The 16,839-nt window shown below is 26.6% G+C and overlaps 1 protein-coding gene and 1 pseudogene across 1 annotated transcript; both read right to left on the bottom strand.

Annotated features, from left to right (window-relative positions):
- Positions 1 to 1,097: 1,097 nt before the first annotated feature.
- On the bottom strand, positions 1,098 to 2,649 carry LOC111040141 (annotated as a pseudogene).
- A 3,632-nt stretch (positions 2,650 to 6,281) lies between these two features.
- On the bottom strand, positions 6,282 to 11,522 carry LOC111040142. The gene is made up of 2 exons (XM_022323901.1): positions 8,914 to 11,522; positions 6,282 to 6,409 (listed from the first exon to the last, which is right to left on the bottom strand). The coding sequence occupies exons 1-2, from the start codon at positions 11,252 to 11,254 to the stop codon at positions 6,282 to 6,284; spliced, it is 2,469 nt and encodes an 822-aa protein (XP_022179593.1). The 5' UTR covers positions 11,255 to 11,522.
- Positions 11,523 to 16,839: the final 5,317 nt, after the last annotated feature.

Below are 16,839 nucleotides of genomic sequence, written 5' to 3' on the forward strand. Positions count from 1 at the left end.
AATATAAATCAAATGGTAAATATCTAGACAGAATAATAGTGTATGACTATTATGTTTAGTATTTTCTCACAAAATTTTATTTTACTTTTCAATATATTTAAACAACCAATAATAATCAAAATATAAAATAAATCTTTAACCACTTATTAAATTTTATTGTTTACACTCAACGTTAAAAATACTGAGTTGAAAAATCATAAGCTATATGTCCCAATTGGCCATTTTGGTTTGCATATAATAATAAAAAACCATTTTAATATTTTATTTTAAAGTTGAACCGTAAATCTATATTGATAAACGATCCGGACAGATGGATATCCATAATGTTGAAGACCAAAGACTGAACAATAGCAATTTTAATATTGTATGCTCCACATAAAATATACTTAATAATTCTTGAACTAATTGTAATTACAAATGTTAAATAAATAAAATATAAAACATGTATCTACCTTCCCAACGAATTATACTTAATAAAATATGTAATTTTGTATTATAATATAGTTTAAAAATGGCTTGTCATACAACAAATTTCAAGTTTCTGATTATCATTATTAAATAATCATCATCAAATTGATATACTTCCAGAAGAATTAATAGACTTGTTTGCAGAACAACATTCGAGACGTTTAAAATTTCTTTTATAAAACTTTACTTTTAATTATATTATTTTTAGACACAAATATTTTTAATTTTAATACTTTTTTATGTGCGTTCACTTATAAGTTATACGTATAATACATTATAATTAATTATATATTTTAAAATACCATTATACTATTATATAAGTGTGTTTATAAAAATATGCATTAATGTAAAAATATTGGCCCCCCCGTCCCTCCAAAAAAATCCTAGGTCCGCCACTGTTCAAAATAATGTACTTGCAATTAGCTATCCAATCATGTGATGTAACAAATTATTTATTTTAGTAAAGTAATATAAAGAACAATGTTTCAGCCATGTTTAATAAATGAGTGTATTGAACTTATTAATTTGTAAATTAACAAACAGTAATAGATAATAATATGTTTAACAAAACATAAAGTAATAGGCATGGCATTTTTTTTTAAACTTAATTAACTATTGGTTGTTTTTGCTCATACGGCACCATTTACTAATTCTAGAGTCTTTATATGTTGTGTGACTTGTGGTGGTAAATCAACTATCGGTTGTTTTTTGTTCATTTGGTGCTGATATAGAAACGTCTTTTTCGATTTTAATCGGTTTGTGTACCGTTTCTGTGTCAGAAGTCTTTATAAATTGTTGTGTAGGTGGCGAATCAATCGATTTCAGTTGTTTCTTAGATGACAAAGGTATTGAAACCGCTTTTTCAGTTAGGATTGGTGGAGACGTTGATTCGGCATTGACATTCTTGATTATTTTAGGATATTGTGATGATGAACCAATATTGACATGTGGTCTTTCGTTTGTTGAAGATATCGATACTTCTTTTTGCTCAAAAATTGGCATATGTATCGGTTTGATGGCCGGAGTTTGTATTAACTGAGACGGTGTAGGCCGATTAGCAACAGGTAGTATTTTTCGGTCATACAATACGCTTACAAGTTTCGGCTTGTTTAAATTAATTGATAGAAGGGGAGAAAATGGTTTGTCTTCAGTTATCAAACCTTTCTCTTTATTCGATATATGAGGTGAAAGTGTAGACAGCTTTAACGAATTACTCTGTTTGTCGCTATTTTCAGTTATTAATCCTGCTGTATCAACATTATTGTGTTTTTCAGTTGGCCGTACTAATGGATTAATGACGGAATGCTTAATAGATTTGTAAGGTAATGGAAGGGTCAATGACGGCTGAGTTAGTTTGTTGTCTAGACTTCCATCGACTAATTTATCTGATATTATTTCGACTAGCTTATGTTTTGGTGCAGCAATTAATGATTTGATTTGGGTCGTCGTATCTTGTAAGCTTAATTGAAGTAGTGAGGGTTTTGAATTTTTGGCAATAAGATTTCCTTTTTGTAAAAGTGGTACTGCAGTATGATGTAGCGGTTCATGATAAACCATATTCTGTGAATTAATGACATTTTTGTTTAGACGTACAACTTTTGATTTTTGAACCATCGAATCACCATTTGCATTGTTTACAAGTGCCGACTTCATTTGCCACTCGCTCGTTATTAGATCTGGTTTATAAGGTTTGTTATTTTCGTGTGTAGGACGGTTATAGCTTCGTAAAATAGCATGCCTTTTTACGTGACATGATGACTGTTTACTCAAATCCTTAGCTAAGCCCGGATTTTCAAAGTTAACAACTCCTTCTGAATCAGGTAAAGATTTGTAGTTATTATGATCAACAGCTGGTGGTGCATTTTTCAAACAATCACAAATACGTGTTGAGTACCGTACTCGACTGCGTAATAATTTACTATCTTCATTCAATTCAACACTCTCAGATAGGGAAAATATAAAGTTCCACAATGATACGTGAGTAATTATTGTTATCCACAACAATTTAGATAACTGAAAATACAATAAAAAATAATAATAATAAGTACAAAATTTATAAATACTTAAGACATAAAAATATCATTAAAAGTAAGTAATAACTACATATAATATTCAAATTAAAACTGAAGAATTCTATAATTTAGTATATACTAGTGTACTGCTAAACACCAACATCAACATGCTCGACCGTGTTTTCTATAATATACAGTTTAAATAAAATAACTCTAAAATATAATTAATGCATCTGTAAAATTTAGTATGTGTTGAAATGTTGAATGTAGCTCATCATTTAGTAGGTACCTAACTTTTGTGATCTTAAAAGGATATGTTAAAATTGAGTTAAACAATAAATTGTTGCATACGAAAAACAATTATAAGCGGAGACAGTCGGTCAACCAATATTACTACATATTTATATAACAATTAAAGACATTTATTTTTTGGTAGGTTGAATTAATTTTTCCCATTTGAATCTCATTAATAAACTATTATTATTATAACAGTAGAGATGTACCTAAATATTTATATTATATATGTATAGTGTAATAAATTAACTGTTAAAAAAAAATAAAAAAAAAAAAAAAATAACGTAAAACAGGGAGAATAACTCAAAATTAGTTTGAATGCATGGAAAATATATTGTGTATTTTATTATAGCATAGTCAATTAATAACTAAGTAATAATAGATAACATACATTAAATATTCAAGTATTCAAGTATAATATTTATAAATAACAACAAAATAATTTTCGTTTGATTGTTATGTCCTTCGTTTGAATATACTATTTTGTTAAAATTTAAACTTTAAATGTCTATAGAATAATTATTATTGTGATTATTCAGTTTTAGATATTCTGGTTGCAGTAAATATTATACTCTTGAGGAACATTATTCTAAAATTGTAAGTCGTAGCTGTAAAAATTAAAATTCTATACATTTTTAACTACAAAATATTTGTGATTTTTCAACATTTTAACTTAAAATACTCATGAAAATAATCGTTCCTATGTATTTTGAATATTCTTAAATTGCTATTTGAACAACTAAAATGTGGACATGTGATATCAAACAATAAATTGTTCAAGTTTTTTACTGACACTAAAATGTCTTATCAGTACAAATTCCTATGAATGTCTTAAACTTAGTCTAAATATTTTTAAAAATGTATTGAGTTTAGAAAATTATGATTTAAGTTACAGTGAAATATTTCGAAATTCTACTCGGTATAAAATACATCTTTTAAATTACAACAACAATAAAAACGTTATTTTACTGGTGATAATATATCCGATTTCGTCAAAATTTTAACTTCTAAGCAGTTCTAACAAGCTAAATTTCTTGTAGATTTACTCAACTTTTTTTTATACCAGTATTATTAACTTGCGACTTGTGAGTTGTGAGGAACCTTGTATTAAACTTCCAAGCTATTTGGCTTACCAAAAAATTGCTAAGAAATATGTTATTATAATTGCGGGAGTACTCTACCAGACAATATATGTAAGTCCGGAACTCAGCATTGAAATGTCAACCTTGAACTTATGAGTAACCATGTGTGAAAAATCTTACCATGACTATTCCGGAGCCTACAGTCTTGTATGCACTATTATGGCCACCACACACTACACTAGGTTATACGTAGGTTGCGATTTGAATGCTTCGAGTGTTAATAACTTCTTAACACCCTAAAATCATTATAACAATATCTTCATGTATATATGAATTATATTTGTTTGAAATGCTGACTTGCCAAACTGTTTACCTTGAAGAAAATTATGTTAGGTACATTTTCTTCTTAATTGACAATTGTTCAAGATACGCCTTATAAGAAAATCAATAAAATGTCAGAACTAGGAATTTTCATATAATCGGAGTACCATATTATGCATGTATAAATAATTCGTTTAACTGTTTTTATCCATAGTAATGTAACTAACATTTTTAAACATAAGGCATCACATTATTATTATATTATTATGAAATAAATAATAATTAAATTAAATTTTTTAATCTCAATTTTAAGAAAATTTCTATCGGCTAAATAAATAATAAGTAGATCAAATAAATCAACAAAAATTTGATTTTTATTATAACATATCAATATTATTATAAGTGATTATTACCAAAAACAAATGAAAATAATTAATATAAAAATCATTTGTACACTGCAGTGACGTGGCGAACTTCATTAACTTATGAGGCGCAATAATTTATATTGTCAGATAATAGATGAATTTATTTAATTTGCTTAGTAACTCAGACTTGGGTAAAAATTTTTTAAAAGGTATTTAAAATAAATATTCGAATAATCATGAAAAATAATGTTTGAAATATGTATATTCGAATGCTTAATAAAAATAGTATTAAGAATAAAGTATTTTAAATACATTAAAAATATTCCAAATACTTTTAAAATACGTTTTTGTTTCAAATATTAAGCCAATGATACTTTTCTTCGTAAAAGTTTGAAATTAACGCCAACATATTATCTAATTCATTAATTCTAAATATAATATGATTTTAGTTGTGTATACTCAATTTAAAAATTTTTAAATGTGTATAATATTGTAAAAATGACCAAAAAACATGGAAAACAATTGTAACTAAAAATAAGAAATATTTTAAATAATTATGCAGAATAAACTTGGGGAAAGTACAAACAACACTAATAATTGTAAAATTTACAAATATTTATGATATTTTCAATATTTTAACTTCAGGTGGTTATAAAAAATTGTGCTTTTGAATTTTTGATATTTTTAGATTTCTATTAAAGTTACAACTTATGATTCACTTTGTTTATGTGTATGTAAAATGTATACAATTGTAAGTAAATCAATTTATCGTAAAACAATTGTTATCATCCACCATAAAAATATTAAAAATTAAAAGTTGTTTTTTGAAATAGTTTAAAATTAGTTTAGATACTTCGAAAATGTCATATGTTTTAAGTTTCTAAGATTAATTTTTTTTTATTATATCAAAATAACAAAAATTATTATGAGATATACTCAAGTGAATATTCAATGCCTTCGTCCAAATCTAAACTTCAAACACTCATCAATTGTAGGGACCTATGTGGCTTTACGTAAAAACTTTTTTCAAACTTCAGTTGGTATATTTAATATTTATTTACAAACAGATAATTTGAAGGAAAGAAATAGGTTAGGTTGCAGTTTACATCATTGTAAACATCATAAAGTATAAAGTAATTATAATGTACATTTGATCTTCGGAGTTCGGACTACATTATAACTTGTCTATAAGAGTACTGACGCACTCCGGCTATGAAAAAGGTACAAATTAAAAACGGAAAGCACTCGGAATAATAATCCAATTAATAACTCATTTTCCCCAAGTTTCTTAACTTTTTAGTAGAAATTAGTAGGTATTTTTTTATTCATTTTTTTTTGTCATTCGTTAATCGGGCAGATCAGTTAATTATGTATCAAATTAAATTTTCGCAGATTGCCTACCATGGTGGCTGAGTTGTGCATATAGCCGCTCATCGACGTGTACACAATCAAAATAAAAAATATTATTCATGTAGAGTATGCACCTAACGGGGTCCGCAATCCACAGCAGATCTATATTTCTTACATGATAAATGATAATATACTGCTCGCATAATCACGATAAGCGAGTCTCATATTATGGAGTTGACATTTTTAACGGGCAACGAAGTGCAAGGGATCAGCTAATATGTTGTATGATTATAATATATAGGTAATGTTATAGTATCAAATTTTAATAGGATGATCAAGCTTGTAGAACATTTTTTTTTATTCATTTACTTAAATGAAAAAGACTACAGTCAAGGGTACACAATTAATTGGTACACTGCACCGATTGTTGGTGATAGAGTTGTGGCCAGGTGGCTATCGGTTTGAGGCTGATATGCAATACGCCAATACACACACTGAACAACTGGTAGTTGCTGCACTGGAACCATGAAAGATTTTTAACTGACAATTAAATTGAAATTTGTATTATAACTGTAAGTTTATCACAATATATAATTTAATATGAATTTTTAAAAACTTTTGCGATGACAACAAATACAAACAGAAATATTTTACTGAGAGAGAACTACGAGGAAGCAAAACACAATATTCATTTATCATTATATAGATTGGAAGGCTTGTTCTAAAAAAAAAAATTAAAACTGCGATTATTTTGCAGACCACTTGCTATATTTCTGAGCATTATATATTAATTCCAAGTGTAAGGAGGCTTCTGTCGAAACTGGTATTAGAGTAAAACGGTTCTAGTTCCTACCCTACTGACTACTAGTATTGAATCATTATCATTTGCATTTTTAAAGTTATATCGTATACTAAAATTTACTTTTATAAATAGTTATGCACAAATTTTTTTAAATAAAAGTAATGTTCAAATTAAAAATGTCAGGTGAACATAAAAAGAAGCACAGAAGTTGCTTTAATAAAAGGAAAAATAAAGTAAAACAATATTTATAATACATCAGTCAAAAAATGAAACTAAGGGCTTGTAACTATGAACCTGAAGCCAACATTAGTTTTAATTCTTGGCTATATAGAGGGGTTTGGTAATACTCGTTGTTGGCCAGAGTATGTCGGCCGATAAACGGCCCAAAATTAATATTGAAAGATAACCCGTCCATAAATGCATTCAATGTTTTTAACCTAAATAATAGTTATAATATGTAAACGCTTGAACATTAAATTCAAGGTTCCTCATAAGTATCTTTAATGGAAGTTAAAGATATAAGAAATACATATTATGCACTATCATTTTGTTTAATATGCATTTAAAGTTTAAATTTTGACAAAATTTATCAAAATCTCCAAAATGTTCCAATTAAAAAATTCATACATTTTTCTATTGATTTCTAACAAAAGAAATTTCGATATAAGATTCCTCAAAATTTTGTCTTACCTTTAACAAAAAAATAAGATAACCGGAAAGTAACATTAATTATTTATGAGACAACTTGTACACCTTTTTTATGTGCCTATAGCTATAATCATGTAAATATAAATACATAATATACATTAGTGCATCTCTATGTACATATTTTAATAACATTTACTTTAGTTTAAAGTGAACTAATATTTCGTAAACAACTGTTAAAGATTTAAATTTAATTAAAAAGATTAACTTTGAAAACTAATTACCTTTTTCTAATTCTTTATCAAGCTCTTGTTCTTTTGTTCGACGGCTGAAAAGATTCATTAAAAAATTTAAGATTCCAACACAGAAAACAATAATTAAATTTTGGTTAATAGTTGGATAAATTTTAGTTAAGAGAACAATATTTTTAATGATATAATATTTTATTTTAATGTCCCAACAAAATCATTTATTTGCATATATTATTATTCAAATTTGGTTGCTTTATTTTAATATTACAGTATTTTAGAAATATAATAACTAATAATACAATATTGTGAACGACGGCGTTAACAATCCTATTTAGTTATACTATCCAAGCACTTTATTTTAATTTTACCACCGTTCGATTTTGTGATAATAACTATTTCAAAGATGTTAGAAGTAATACAATATAATAATAAGCTGGATTATTGGAATTTCTCATGGAATTCCAATGGAAAATAAAATAGACATTATTATTGAAATAATCTATTTTTAAATTACAATATATTCAATATTATTTATTTGTTTACGCGTTATGCTGTTATCATACATTTCTTAAATATTTGAAGCCCCTTCAGACTAATTATCAGACTCAGTGGCGTCGCCAGGGGGGCCTGGGCGGGCCAAGGCCTCCCTAAATTTGTCTTGGCCACCACTAGGCTGTCTAACCACAAGAGAAAAAAAATTCTTTAAATTTATAATAGAGTACACATTTTTAATGTAAGTTTGTTGAAAATGATATCTAATATTAAAGTGTGTAAATATTAAGTAATATACCTATACCTATACCTACTATCAATTAAAATGAAAACCAATAATTATGTGAAAACTTAGTGTATGCAACACAATCTTTACAATAGTGTATAATCCACCTACCCTATATTGAGCCTATGAATGGGAAAAAGACCACGGTTGGACTTTTTTTGGCTCTACCAAATTTTCAAAGGCCACCAATGGACCTCCCAAAGTTAAAATTCCTGGCGCCACCACTGATCAGACTGTAATGTTTAAATATTTAACCTCAAATTTAACAGTCCCGGATACTCAATACTGTCAATTGCAATTGGCATTACTCATTATAACTTTAACTTATCTGTTGTTGTATCAGAAGTTCTGAATGATCAAGGTATCTAAAATATCACTTAATGAATTATTCAAATTGTTGTGCAAATATAGTTAATGTACCTATTATTTTCAATGTATTTACAGATAACTAATAAAGATAAATTTTTAGATTTTACTGAGGATATTTAAATAAAATAACAACAACCATTATATTGATTAAACTTTTATTTTTTTCTGTTTAATACAAATCTCAGCAAAGAACAGTAAGGGATTTTTTACTTTTTTTTCTTCACTACATTGAAGCTCTGGTTGCACCATAGTTTTTCGCTTCTTATGCTTAACTATGGTACTTGCAACTTCGTAGTCAAATTGTTTGGGCTTATCATTATTTGAAGGTTTATTAATGGAACGCTTGGCTGCCGATTTAACGATTACTCTATTATTAATTGTTGGTGATTTTGCATTGTCGTCAATATTATCCATATAAAGTTCATTTTGACTTGAATGGTTTTTATTACGTGAATAGTTTTGAAGACTTTGGAATTGTGCTGGTATGTGTTCATTTGAAGACTTAGGTTCATCGCGAATAGTTACTAAATCAGCATCCATTTGATAATCAGTTTCAATTTCATCATTGTCAACTATCACCAATTTAAAAGGATCATCATCGTCTTCATCAACGATATTGTCATTGCCGCTGAGTTTATTTGACTCTGGTATGCCAGAAATGTTGTTAGGTAATAATTCAGGTGTTTTCATGGATAAATTCAAACCTTTATCCGTTAAATTAGATACATTAACTTCGGGCCATTCATCCTGAGCATGTTTCTCGATTTCTTTTATATCTAAGGTATCTTCTGCAACATCACTTTTTATTAAACTATGGAATTCATTAGACCTGATTTCATACTGATTATGAGGAATCGGATTATTAATTTCATCTATAATTTCTAAATTTTCATTAACTATATTCCTATTTTTCTCCAACGAATACATGTTATTGTTGTTGGATACAAATAGTTTTATGGTACCACTTTGTTCAATCACTCCCCCTTGTACTGCATAACTAATGGCTCTTGGTAATTCATCAGGGTTTTGTAAGTTCAATAACATTGGTGAATTATGTCTAATAAACCCACTCATTTCGTCTTCAGTACCATTTTGTTCAATCACTCCGCCTTGTACTGTATAACTAATGGCTCTTGGTAATTCATCAGGGTTTTCTAAGTTCAATAACATTGGTGAATTATGTCTAATAAACCCACTCATTTCGTCTTCAGTACCATTTTGTTCAATCACTCCGCCTTGTACTGTATAACTAATGGCTCTTGGTAATTCATCAGGGTTTTCTAAGTTCAATAACATTGGTGAATTATGTCTAATAAACCCACTCATTTCGTCTTCAGTACCATTTTGTTCAATCACTCCGCCTTGTACTGTATAACTAATGGCTCTTGGTAATTCATCAGGGTTTTCTAAGTTCAATAACATTGGTGAATTATGTCTAATAAACCCACTCATTTCGTCTTCAGTACCATTTTGTTCAATCACTCCGCCTTGTACTGTATAACTAATGGCTCTTGGTAATTCATCAGGGTTTTCTAAGTTCAATAACATTGGTGAATTATGTCTAATAAACCCACTCATTTCGTCTTCAGTACCATTTTGTTCAATCACTCCGCCTTGTACTGTATAACTAATGGCTCTTGGTAATTCATCAGGGTTTTCTAAGTTCAATAACATTGGTGAATTATGTCTAATAAACCCACTCATTTCGTCTTCAGTACCATTTTGTTCAATCACTCCGCCTTGTACTGTATAACTAATGGCTCTTGGTAATTCATCAGGGTTTTCTAAGTTCAATAACATTGGTGAATTATGTCTAATAAACCCACTCATTTCGTCTTCAGTACCATTTTGTTCAATCACTCCGCCTTGTACTGTATAACTAATGGCTCTTGGTAATTCATCAGGGTTTTCTAAGTTCAATAACATTGGTGAATTATGTCTAATAAACCCACTCATTTCGTCTTCAGTAACAGAAGAAATAGCATCAAAATCAATTGATCCAGGTTCATTTAATTCATGAATATCATCTGTAACTGGTTCAATAATTTCTATTTGTTTATCATATATGTATGATTCTATATCATGATGTAAATCATTTTTTCTATTTGTTGAAGTTGGCTTAAGTCCCTTCATTTCTGATTGTCTTGTAATAAGATCAAAATCAGTACCAGATATTTTAGATTCATCAGATTTGTCACCTAATTTTGAGGTGGTGGCTATATTAATTTCTTTATCTTCTTCATCTTCGTCTTCAGATATTAATGATATTTTAATTGGTGTGGGTATAACTGTTGAATTTGATGGAAGAGCAAATGGCTTAACAATTAATTTTTCATTTTGACTTTTGGTGGCGAATTCCTTTCTCTGATCTTCTTCTTCTTCGTCGGATAATAAAGACAAAGATGCAATGACTTTATACTCTAATGGATCAATTTTTGAGTTTATTTTTCTTTTATTCCGCACTTTTACATTTTGAATACATTCATTTGATTTTATACTATCATTCGGTAGAGGCATCTCAAAATTAAAATTAAAGGGATGTTTAAGAACGACTTGTTCACAAACCTCACCTTCTCCAGGTATATTTCTATGAACTCAAAACACACACTTTGGTTTTCTAGTTGCACTTGGCTTAAGCACTTTTTACTGGGATATGTCTTTAGATATCAAGTATTTTTCTGACCATCAGTTTTAAAGACTGATTTTTTATAACGATTCTCAATACAAATTTGTTGGCGTTTTATTGCTATAGCTTGGATGTACCTACACTTATTGTGTACTCTCCTTCTCAATTTGAATCACCTACAATATAATTAAATAAAGAGAAATATTACTCATAATATATATAAATATTTTTTGTTATTAAATGTATACTAAAATACAGTCATTTTGTTCATAATTTTAGTTTTTAACCATTCATTTATTTACTATATTTTAAATGAATTATACTTAATGCAAAATATGTATATTTAAACCAGAAAGAAAAAACATTGAAAAATTATACATTATTTTCCAATTGCATAAGGTAATGTTAAAGATTTGTTAATTAGGAAAGTTGGTTGAGCAGAAGGGAACTCAACGATAGCTATGAATTTACCTGATTTTGCGTTAGAAAGCTCAACTTATTGAGGTCTGTGATAGCAGCTGGTTACTTAACTTAGGAAAAATATTTTAAAGCAAAACTATCTTAGTGATTCACAGAGTCAAACGTTTTAGCAAAATATGTACAGATCGCATCAATTTTCTAACCATCAGCTAAGATACAAAATATTTTACCACAAAATGTGATATTACATGTTGCATTTGGAGGTTAGCTTTTGATCAAGACAAAAATCCTTGTTGTTCATAGATGACTACGGGGTTATTGAAAGATAGTTGAATAGAGTTCAGCACAAGTGATTCAAAACACTTTAGAAATGTGACTAAGAAATTCTACAGGTCTATAATTAGTGATCTATGAGTAGGTAATATCCTTTCAGGGTGGGAGTGTTATGGAGTTAATTTTTAAATCATAAGAAAGAAACATCCACTTATGAATGCACGGGTATATAGATAACTAACTGAGTGGGGGTGATAATCAGGTGTTGCCTGACTGAGACCTAACGAAATTAAGTCTCCACCTACTACGTTTCTTAACTTGAACAGAGTATAGGATATATTATTGATGGATTATAATTTAAGAAATACATCATTTAATGTAAAATTACTATTATATCATAAATTGAAACACAGAAAAAACAATGAAGACTTGGATTATAAAGAACTAAAGTGAAACAGAAGCACTGATAGTTTTCAGCTCAGATAAGCAGTATAAACTATTTAAAGATAAACATTTTTTAAGGATATCCAGTTTACCCAAAAATGAATAGTTGGGGATTTTTGTCAAAGAGTTTTCAGTTTGATTATTAATTTAATCAATATTGCAATAGAACTGTATAATAACATATTTAATTTAATTTAATTTAATTTAATTTAATTATGATTGTGTATAAATTATTATCTATTTGAAAATTAAATTTAAAGAGAATTACTACAAACGTTAAATATTTTTTCATTATTAATTATTATAATGATTTTTTATTGTTGTATTAAAATATATTATAAAGTTATACAGTAAAAACTAATTACATTTTCATTAAAGTTTAATAATTTTAAGATAGATCATAATTGTATTTTCTAATAATATAATATAATATTATAAAATTGAATGGTAAAATAATATTTATGTCATCTAAAAACAATACAGCTGGTAAAAACAACAAGTCATCCACAATAATTACACAATATACTCTATTTGTATCTATTTATGTATTTTTATACATATAAATTAACTATGATATTTTACTTACCAATATTAAATAATGGATGATCAACTAAGGTACATAAAGTTGGCCGAGCATGTGATTTAAGTTGAGTAACTGACCTTCAATTCGACTAGCTATGTTGGTACCTTTTTTTGCTGAAAAAATATTAGATTGTTAGTTAGTGGTAGGATTTATCCTAGCTTACTAGTATAAATAATAATATAATATTAAGTTTAAACAAACCCAATACCAATTCTAAAAACTATGAATTAATATTTAAAAAAAGCAGTTTCTTAAAAATGTACTAGAAATATTAAAACTCTAACTTAATATACCACTCTTATATGGATACACTGATAAAGTAATAATGTTTTTGAACATTTTTTATCCATTAAAAAAAAATATATATAATTGAATACATTTAACCCCTTCACTGCTCCAGATGTTATTACATCAATGTATTTTAAAATATTATCATTTGTCAATAACCCTACAATTTTAGAAAACCTTGGACTATATAATTTTAATATATTTAATTAATATTATTTGAAATTATTTTAGTTTATGTAGCATACGCAGATCGCAGAGCGTTAATAGTGTATCTGTGAAAAGTTAAGTAAACTATTTATAATATTATTTACATACTACTGTATAAAAAAAACATTATTATTGTATTTTTTAACATTTGTGAATAATTAATCTATCATGATTATGGATTGTCAATGTAAATAATGTGTATAAACAAATATGTCCAAATATTTTGTTTAACACAATATATTTTGTTAAGTTTTTAAAATGAACAAAATAAAACACCAGATCATTTTAATAATGCAAGTGGCGACATATACCTCACTAATTAATTAAAGGAATTTTGAATAAATAAATAAATAGCATATTAAAGCATATATTGACATCCATTGATTATTATTCCATATTTTTGAAATTTCTATGAAAATATATGAGAATATTTAATGGTTTTTTAGAAAATATTAGCATCATTTTTGGGAGTTTTAAGAGAAAATAAATCTGGTCTTTAATTATGATGTATTATGTTTTGGTTACTGGTTAGTGCTAGTTATTTAAAATTATGTATTCTGAATGTTATGGATCATGGATTAGTAGCATTTATAATTGCACTGTATTTTGGTCAATAATAATATGGATGTTGAAACTTATAAAATATTACTTATTTATTTAATTATCTTTATTTAAAATATTTTGTGTTATATAATTTAATGAAAATAATTTTTTATTTATGTTAACCATTTTCTTATGTATTTTAAATTGTGTACCCAACTACCCTATTTAAATAATCTAAATCAATGTAATTCAAATAAAGCATTCATTTAAAATTCTATATAAATTCTGTCATAGACCAATACTTTTTATTATTTTTTATAATTAATCATGTACCTATACTAGAAATATTTTTAAAATTAAAAAAATAAGTAAAATGTTTATTTATGTAATAACAAACAAATGATCTGAAAATTATAAAAAATAATAAAAAGTATTGGTCTATGACAGAATTTATATAGAATTTTAAATGAATGCTTTATTTGAATTACATTGATTTAGATTATTTAAATAGGGTAGTTGGGTACACAATTTAAAATACATAAGAAAATGGTTAACATAAATAAAAAATTATTTTCATTAAATTATATAACACAAAATATTTTAAATAAAGATAATTAAATAAATAAGTAATATTTTATAAGTTTCAACATCCATATTATTATTGACCAAAATACAGTGCAATTATAAATGCTACCAATCCATGATCCATAACATTCAGAATACATAATTTTAAATAACTAGCACTAACCAGTAACCAAAACATAATACATTATAATTAAAGACCAGATTTATTTTCTCTTAAAACTCCTAAAAAATGATGCTAATATTTTCTAAAAAACCATTAAATATTCTCATATATTTTCATAGAAATTTCAAAAATATGGAATAATAATCAATGGATGTTAATATATGCTTTAATATGCTATTTATTTATTTATTCAAAATTCCTTCAATTAATTAGTGAGGTATATGTCGCCACTTGCATTATTAAAATGATCTGGTGTTTTATTTTGTTCATTTTAAAAACTTAACAAAATATATTGTGTTAAACAAAATATTTGGACATTTGTAATGTGATAAATATATACATGTTGAGCTTATGAGTATGAAAAACACTGCGTGTTTTTTTTTTTTGTCACAAATCACAATGATACAAAAAAAATTGTAAATGTTAAAAAAAATTTCTGGGTACTGTAATATTAAAATTAATAATATATTAATATCTTTTTCTCACAATATACAAAATATTCCAAAATATGCAAAATAAAACTTTTTCCTTTAAACTCAGAATAGTCCAAATTTATTATCTTTATAGGACACGCATACACTCAGTAACAATATCTAAAAACATATAAATCCAGTCTTTAATCATAATATTAATCATAAACCATAGTTACTAAAATGTAGTTTTAAAATAAAATTATATCTATAAAACTTTTTAATATAAAAATTAATCTAAAATTTTAATTGAGTAAAATTATTTTACATCACCTATTTTCTATTGAATAATTAATTAATATGCTTACATCTGGAGGACCACTTTTTGAAGAATTTTCTAGTTCCGGATCCTTAGTTTTCCTAGCAACACGTGTTTCATTTATCCATTTATCACAACGTGAATTCCATAATTTATAATGAACGTAAAATTTATCCTTCGTATTCACGCACACCAATAACCTAAAATGTATAGTATATAAGTAATTTGATTATTTTCAATAATACAAATTGTAACAAAGGTATTACATTAATTTACATATTTAAGTATTAAGGTAATATTATGATTAGAGTTAGGATGTTGATGACTTTTACATTTTTTTCCTTTGATTCTATAGAATGCTATCCTAGCTAAAAAATTGTTTCATGCTCCCTTGATGCAGAATATTTTAATTTGATTTTGAATTTTTTTACATTTTTAGCCATTTTTACCTATAAATGCATTTTTCTTCTTCGAGGTCATTTTTGTAGTGTTTGTTCAATATGGGGCATTTTTCTCAAATTTTAGATTAAAGCAATCGTTAAACTCAAGTTTGGAAACAAATTTAATTTATTTAAAATTTAACTTTGGATTTTGATTTACAGTTTGAGACTTTGAGTGTTATATATTGACAAACAAGTGCTCTTTCAGGCATACACCGATCATTCAAGCTTATAGAATGTTACGTTTATTGAGTATTATGTTTATAAATCGTATGGAATAAATCCGATAAACAAGATTACCACAAGATTATCACACCCGTATCTCTAATAAAAATTATTATTTATAAATAAATATTTTCACTGAATTAATTAGTTTTTTAGATCATTTTTAAGGTAAATTGTTGCACTTTTTAGGGCATTTTTGTGTGTTTTGTAGGTCATCAAAATCCTAACTCTAATTATGATTAAAACAGGGGCAGACTGAGAGTATATCAGCCTAGGTGGCAATGAAATATAATGGCCAAAAAGTACTATAATAATAATAATTGATTTATTGTAATATAAGCGTAAATATGAAGGGCACTAAGGGGAGTTTAATTGTGAGTTTAGTATGTTTTGGAGGAAGTTGATCAAAAGTAACAGTAGCAGAAAAACGTCTTACACTTTTCAAACAAAATATTGTTGTCGTAAGAAATGTTATACCTCCATCATTAAATCCTGGAAAATAAAATACTTAAATAAATAAAAAAATCTAATAAAATAAATATAATTATATGAAAATACAAACCAATAGTATATTGA

This window comes from Myzus persicae, unplaced genomic scaffold (assembly GCF_001856785.1).
Source record: "Myzus persicae strain clone G006 unplaced genomic scaffold, MPER_G0061.0, whole genome shotgun sequence".
In the NCBI taxonomy this organism is placed as follows: domain Eukaryota; kingdom Metazoa; phylum Arthropoda; class Insecta; order Hemiptera; family Aphididae; genus Myzus; species Myzus persicae.